Below are 7,731 nucleotides of genomic sequence, written 5' to 3'. Positions count from 1 at the left end.
ACACACACACTCACACATTCACACATTCACTCACACACACTCACACAGACACACACTTAACTGCACATTCACATGCACACTCACTCACTCTCACTCACACACACGCACCTATACATACACACACACTTTCACTCACCCACATACAATCACTCACACAAAAATAAACACACACGCACACACAAACACACAATCACTCACTCACACACACACAAACACACAGTCACTCACTCACACACGGACATACACACAAATGCACACTTACACACACACACACACATATGCACTCACACAAACACACACACATATTCACACACACAAACAATCATTCATACACAAACACACACACCCACTCACTCACACACACACTCGCTCACTCACACTCACACATACACACGTGCTCACTCAGACACACACACACACAATTCACATGCACAGTTACACAATCACACTCACTCACACACACACTCAGACACACACATAGACACACCAACAAGCTCACACACACACACATACACACACTCACACACACTGACACACCACACACAGACACACAGACACACACATTCACACACACTCACACACCACAGACACACACACACACTGACACACCACACACACACAGACATATACACACACAATCTCTCTCTCACACACATACATACATTCATACAGACACACTTGAGCACACACACAAGTGAGATACTTAGGTAATATATTTACAAAGAGGTGTTTGTGTGGCCGTGCTACTTACAGCACCTGTGGAATTCATAACCACAAGGGGAGTGTCTATGGCAGGAGTAGCATGTGCGAATTGGGGGTGGGTCTGCAGAAGGGGTGGAGGTCTGTGAGGTGAGGTCTGTGGGTAGAGAGGGTCTGCATGGAGAGTGCATTTGTTGGTGAGGGGGTCTGTGGAGGGCAGAGGGTCTGCAGGGGGTGAAGATCTGCAGAGGGAGTGTCTTCAGTGGTGGGGTGGGTCTGCTAGGGGTTGATTCTGCAAGGGGGATGAGTTTGCAAGGGAGTGGGTTTGTGGGGGCAAAGACTCTGCAGAGGTGTGTTTCTGCGGGGTGGGGGGCGGGTTTGCAGCGGGAGGGGTCTACAGCCGGAGGATGGGTCTACAGCTGGGGGATGGGTCTACAGCTGGGGGATGGGTCTACAGCTGGGGAAGGGGTCTACAGCTGGGGGATGGGTCTACAGCTGGGGGATGGGTCTACAGCTGGGGAAGGGGTCTACAGCTGGGGGATGGGTCTATAGCGGGGGAAGGGGTCTACAGCTGGGGGATGGGTCTACAGCTGGGGAAGGGGTCTACAGCTGGGGGATGGGTCTACAGCTGGGGAAGGGGTCTACAGCTGGGGGATGGGTCTACAGCTGGGGAAGGGGTCTACAGCTGGGGAAGGGGTCTACAGCTGGGGGATGGGTCTACAGCTGGGGAAGGGGTCTACAGCTGGGGGATGGGTCTACAGCTGGGGAAGGGGTCTACAGCTGGGGGATGGGTCTACAGCTGGGGAAGGGGTCTACAGCTGGGGGATGGGTCTACAGCTGGGGAAGGGGTCTACAGCTGGGGGATGGGTCTACAGCTGGGGGATGGGTCTACAGCGGGGGAAGGGGTCTAGAGCGGGGAGGGGTCTGCAGCGGGGGAGGGGTCTACAGCGGGGAGGGGTCTGCAGTGGGGGGGGTCTGCAGTGGGGAATGAGAGATGATCTGAGCCATGCCAGCAGTGAATGGCAGCTGCCAGGCCTGCCCATGTCTTCTGAAGGGCAAGGTGGGTAAGAAGGACGGTCATGATGAAAGTTCAGGGATATACAATATTGAACAGAGCTGGTCATTGCTGGACATTAAACCCAGGGCAGCCCCCACCCACCCCCACAACCGCCCTTTCACCCATTGCCCTGGTCCCAGTCTAACCACTGCCTGGCACTGACGGTGGGCAGAGTGGTTAGGTTGGGCCTAGCTTTACCCCAGCGTGACTGAGCCATCAGTACCCAGTGTCCCTGTCGCCAGGCAGAGTCCTGAACTCTGTATCGTCATTCCAAAAGTGACTACATTTGCAAACTACCTCATTGGCTCAGGGATGTCCTGACCTGAAAGGCACTATAGAAATGCAGGTTTCTGCTCACTAAGGCCACACTCTGTTCTTACCTCGTAAAAAACTCCTCCTGGAAACTGCCGGAAGCACTGGGCACAGACGAAGCACTTCTCATGGTACAACTCTCCGTTACTGTTCACAATCCGCTCGGAGGGGTCAAAGTGCGAGTGGCAACGCTCACAGGTGGCACTCGCCAGTGCATCCGCCATGTTACTGCGAGGAGAATGTTGGCAGGGGGGCGGGGGGGAGGGGAGAGAGAGGTGGACAGGTTAGTCCGGGATATCAATGCGATGCGTCTGGGACAACTCCAGAGACCGGTCCCTGGCAGGGGAGAAGGCAGCAGCCCCGATGAAACGTTCCCAATGTCACTCAGGAGCAAACCTTCACTGAGACTGGCTCTGAGGAGTCAGCCGGCAATGGTGAGGACAGCCCAAAGTAACTCGGTAAGGGGGGATTAACGAATCACTGGCTCTCCCCCCCCTCTTCCACTCCCTCTTCCACTCTCTGACACACTTGCCCTGCACTTATCAAAGCTGCTTTGTGAGAGCCACCCAGCTGCCAGGTACTGGGGCCTCATAAACGCACGGCAACACAACCAGAGCCTGTTCTTAAATCCCTAAACTGAGGCGGCTGCCCAGGGTTCCTGATAAAGAGAGCCCTGTGCTACTGCTCAGTTTCACTTTGTAAGAAATACCTGTGAGCACTTCCTAAATCCCCACACTGTGCCCCACCTGCATCCAGTCCACCCCCCACCCGCCCCCAGCCCACTACCTCCCCCCACCACCGCCCCCTCACCCCACCCTGGTCACAGTGTCGTTCTCCACCTGAGAACTGACCCAGTTCACAACCTCAGGGTGTGGAGGACAAGGTGAGTAAGAAGGCCATTCACAATGAAGGTTCAGGATGTACAGTATTGAATGGAGCCGCTCATTCGGCTGGTCATTGCAGGACAGGACAGGACAGGGGGAGCATTAAACCCAGGACAGCACCCACCCACTCCCACCCCCATCCTTTCACCCATTGCCCTGGTCCTGGTCTAATCACTGCCTGGCACAGCGTCACAACTACACGGTTCACAACCTCAGCATCCTGTTTGATCCTGAGATGAGCTTCCAAGCACACATTCACATCTTCACTGATACCTCCGAAACATTCACTCCTGCCTCAACTCATCTGCTGCTGAAACCTTCACTCAAGCCTTCATTACCTCTAGACTGAACTATCCTAACACACTCGTGGCTGGTCTCCCACATTCTGCCCTCTGTAAACTTGAGGTCATCCAAAACTCTGCTGTCCATGTCTTAACTCACAGCGAGTTCCGTTCCCCTATCCCCTGTCCCCTCTGTGCTCACTGACCTACACTGGCTCCCACTTAGACAATGCCCCGATTTTAAAATTCTCATCCTTGTTTTCAAATCCCTCCATGACCTCACCCCTCCCTATCTCTGTAATCTCCTCCAGCCCCAACCCTTCCTTCCTCCAGTTTCTGGCCTCTTGAGCTTTCCCCAATTCCCTTTATCCACCATAGGCGGCTGTGCCGTCAGCTGCCTTAACCCCAAACTCTGGAATTCCCTCACTACACCCTCTCTGCCTCTCCGTCTCTCTCTCTTTTAAAACGCTTCTTAAAACCTATCTCTTTGACCAAACCTTTGGAACCCTGTCCTAAGATCTCCTTACATAGTTTGGTGTCATTTTTTCTGATTGTATTTGGGATGTGGGATGTTTTCCTACATTAAGGAAACTAAGATGTAAATTGTTGAAGAGATGATGAACTAAGGTATAGGTCAGTTGATTGACAATAGTCTTTATCACAGAATCTGAGATCAAGCAATGTTCACAACTTTAAAAACGTGTTTGAGTGTGGTCTGTCAGTGGGTGAGGGTAACAAAGGCAGGGCTGTGGTCCCAGTGCGGAGAGTCCAGATCCCTCAGCCCCAGCGCTGAGGGTCCAGTTCCCTTGGTCTCAGAGTTGAAGGTCCGGACCCCTTGGTCTCAATGCAGAGGGTCCGGACCCCTTGGTCTCATTGCAGAGGGTCCGGACCCCTTGGTCTCAATGCAGAGGGTCCGGACCCCTTGGTCTCATTGCAGAGGGTCCAGTTCCCTTGGTCTCAATGCAGAGGGTCCGGACCCCTTGGTCTCAATGCAGAGGGTCCAGTTCCCTTGGTCTCAATGCAGAGGGTCCGGACCCCTTGGTCTCAATGCAGAGGGTCCGGACCCCTTGGTCTCAGTGCAGAGGGTCCGGACCGCTTGGTCTCAGTGCAGAGGGTCCGGACCCCTTGGTCTCAATGCAGAGGGTCTGGACCCCTTGGTCTCAGTGCAGAGGGTCCCGTTTCCTTGGTCTCAATGCAGAGGGTCCGGACCCCTTGGTCTCACTGCAGAGGGTCCAGTTTTCTTGGTCTCAATGCAGAGGGTCCGGACCCCTTGGTCTCAATGCAGAGGGTCCAGTTTCCTTGGTCTCAATGCAGAGGGTCTGGACCCCTTGGTCTCAATGCAGAGGGTCCAGTTTCCTTGGTCTCAATGCAGAGGGTCCGGACCCCTTGGTCTCACTGCAGAGGGTCCAGTTTCCTTGGTCTCAATGCAGAGGGTCCGGACCCCTTGGTCTCAATGCAGAGGGTCCGGACCCCTTGGTCACACTGCAGAGGGTCCGGACCCCTTGGTCTCACTGCAGAGGGTCCGGACCCTTTGGTCTCAGTGCAGAGGGTCCAGTTCCCTTGGTCTCAGCACAGATGGATACTGTAGAGTACTGACATCAGCAGATTTTTTGCCAAATATTTTATGGAAGTGTAAACAGGATGCTGGAAGTCGTGGACTGTGGGAACATTTCCTTAAGGCTGAGGAAATCAGTGAAACACGACATTGAAGATAATGCTTGAAAAACACAACATAGATCCTCATCGGGCAGTCTCAGCAGGGCTGTAATCAAACACTTCACACCAGTGTCACACCCAGTGTCACACACAGTGTCATACACTCCTCACGCCCAGTGTCACACCCAGTGTCACATATTCCTCACACCCAGTGTCACAACCAGTGTCACACTCCTCACACCCAGTGTCACACTCCTCACACCCAGTGTCACACATTCCTCACACCCAGTGTCACACATTCCTCACACCCAGTGTCACACCCGGTGTCACACACTCCTCACGCCCAGTGTCACATCCAGTGTCGCATCCAGTGTCACATATTCCTCACACCCAGTGTCACACTCCTCACACCCAGTGTCACACATTCCTCACACCCAGTGTCACACATTCCTCACACCCAGTGTCACATCCAGTGTCACACTCCTCACACCCAGTGTCACACATTCCTCACACCCAGTGTCACACATTCCCCACACCCAGTGTCACACTCCTCACACCTAGTGTCACACACCGAGTATTACATACCCAGCATCATGCAATCCTCACACCCATTGTTAAACACCCAGTGTCAGGTTTAGGGATGGGAGGTGAGTGAAGGGATTTGGTGAGAGGGTTATGGCTGAGCCGGTGAGTGAGTCTTCGCTGTGTGTTGTGCTCTGGACTGATGGTGTGTCCAGCGTCTCTGAGATTGTTTTCTGTCTCAGCCTCATGGTCCTGAGAAATGCTTGAAGCAGTTGAAAGCTCCTAGCCTTTCACCTGAGGTTGCAGAGTCCTCGACTGTGCGTACGTGCTGCCTGATGTTTAATGAGCTTCTTTCGTCTGGAATTAAATATCAGGAATTATTGGCTCTGAGCTGAGAATTCCATCCTTCCCGGGAGACCTAATGATCTGGATAGAATAATGGGCGGTGCTAGGAAATTTAGATAAGTGATACGCCCAGTGTTCAGTCACGTAAACGCTACCAAACATTGGCCTTGCAGAAGACCCAATGTCACACAGGCCCTTAACCTGCTTGACCTCTCCAGGCCTTCAGCCTCTCCATGCAGTTGCCCTGTATAGACCCCAGGACAGGCTTTTCCTAACTGGATGCGCAGTCAGCATTAGCAGTCGGAGAGGCAGTGAGGGCTGGGAGCTGCTCCTGAACTATGACCCTCTCTAATTGAGTGGGATTAAAATGCAGCAGGAGGGAAAGGCCAAGGTCGAGTTTCCCCCAGAAAATAGGATAAATGGTCACAGACAACTTCTGGGGTTATTGATACCCCTTGGGGGGTAAATACAGTTGTAATAAGGGCAGATACCCAAGGGGGTAAATACAGTCGTAATGGGGCTGATACCCCCTGGGGATGAACACAGCTGTAATAGAGGCTGATACCCCATGGGGGTAAATACAGCTGTAAAAGAGGCTGATACACCCTGCGGGTAAATACAGCTGTAATAGAGGCTGATACACCCTGCGGGTAAATACAGCTGTATTAGGGGGTAATACACCCTGGGTGTAAACACAGTTGAAATAGGGGCTGATACACCATAAGATAAATACAACTGTAATAGGGGCTGATGCCTCAGGGAATAAATGTACCTGTAATAGGGGCTGATACCCCAGGGGGTAAGTATGGCTGCAATAGGAGCTACTGATATAGTCCAGCTCCAGGGTTTCTGCACGAGTGAAGGGGAGTAGGGACCATGTTGCCTATAGGTTATTGGGTGGGGTTTGTGAGTGTGAGATTCCAGTAAAGAACTGCTTGACAGAGAGGGTTAAACACATTCCAGGTGCTGGGAGCTCTGGCTGGGCTCCAACCTCCTGTTCCAGATTCTCTCCGGCCAGACCTGCAGAATGACAGGAAATTGACCCCAAGGGTCCTGGTGCAGCAGTGGACCGTCCCAGAAACACAGCGAGACATGGGAAGTTAGGAATTGCCTCTCAGAGAATTGGCTGCTGACCTTAGACGGAGCTTCGGGGCACAGACCCTGGCCTGAGGCAGCTGGTGACGGAGACAGGCTGGACAGTGCAGTGTTTCATCCAGAGACGCAGACCCCCTGAGTGGAGACACCAAGGAACCGATTCAGGGCTGACCAACACTAGACAGGGGGAGGGGCTGAACTGTTTAAAAACAGAACATTTGATCCCAGTGTCAGTGACAGAGAGTCTGATCCCATCCACGTTGAATCTCATGGCTTGAAATCAGTGGGATGACAAGAGGCAGAAATGAGGGAACATTTGAAGGGAAGATAGCTGCAAGCAAATGGAAAGACAAATACACAGACATGGGTGCTTTGTCGGTGATGGTCTCACAGTTGAGCGGCTACAGGCTCCCAGGGGGAGTGAATGAAAATAAGCGACACTCCCTGGGAATGCAGCTGACTCTTGCCGTCTATTTATCTTTTAATCTAGGAATTGGCCAACACGTAAAACTAAATATTCCTCCATTTTTATGCGGGCAAGAAAATGATCAATACCTAAGACTCAGTGACAGCTGTGACTCAGGGGGGGTGGCACTGCTGCCTTTCAGTCGGTGGGTGCGGGTTTAAAGGGCACTCCTGACAACTGAACACCAAAGTCCAGCCTGACATTCCACAGCTGAACTGAGGGAGCGCCGCACTGTCGGAGGGTCAGAGTCAAGGGAGTGCTGCACTGCCGGAGGGTCAGTACTGGGGGAGCGCCGCACTGTCGGAGGGTCAGTACTGAGGGAGCACCGCATTGTCGAGGGTCAGTACTGAGGGAGCGCCGCACTGTCGGAGGGTCAGTACTGAGGGAGCACCGCATTGTTGGAGGGTCAGTGCT

General features: G+C 53.1%; 1 protein-coding gene across 4 annotated transcripts in view; it reads right to left on the bottom strand.

Moving 5' to 3' along the window:
- Nucleotides 1–7,731, bottom strand: part of LOC144693640 (LIM and senescent cell antigen-like-containing domain protein 1) — a 158,418-nt gene that overhangs the window by 95,787 nt on the left and 54,900 nt on the right. For all 4 annotated transcript variants that reach the window (XR_013579580.1, XM_078563485.1, XM_078563483.1 and 1 more), the window contains exon 2: nt 2,137–2,296. Coding sequence is in view for 3 of the 4 variants with exons in the window: in XM_078563485.1 (XP_078419611.1) it covers nt 2,137–2,296 (160 nt within the window). In the remaining variant the exon portion in view is untranslated. The remainder of the gene's footprint in view (nt 1–2,136; nt 2,297–7,731) is intronic.

This window comes from Cetorhinus maximus, chromosome 19, assembly GCF_964194155.1.
Source record: "Cetorhinus maximus chromosome 19, sCetMax3.hap1.1, whole genome shotgun sequence".
Classification (NCBI taxonomy): domain Eukaryota; kingdom Metazoa; phylum Chordata; class Chondrichthyes; order Lamniformes; family Cetorhinidae; genus Cetorhinus; species Cetorhinus maximus.
Note: the sequence above shows the minus strand (reverse complement) of the source record. Positions and strands in the feature narration are given on the sequence as shown.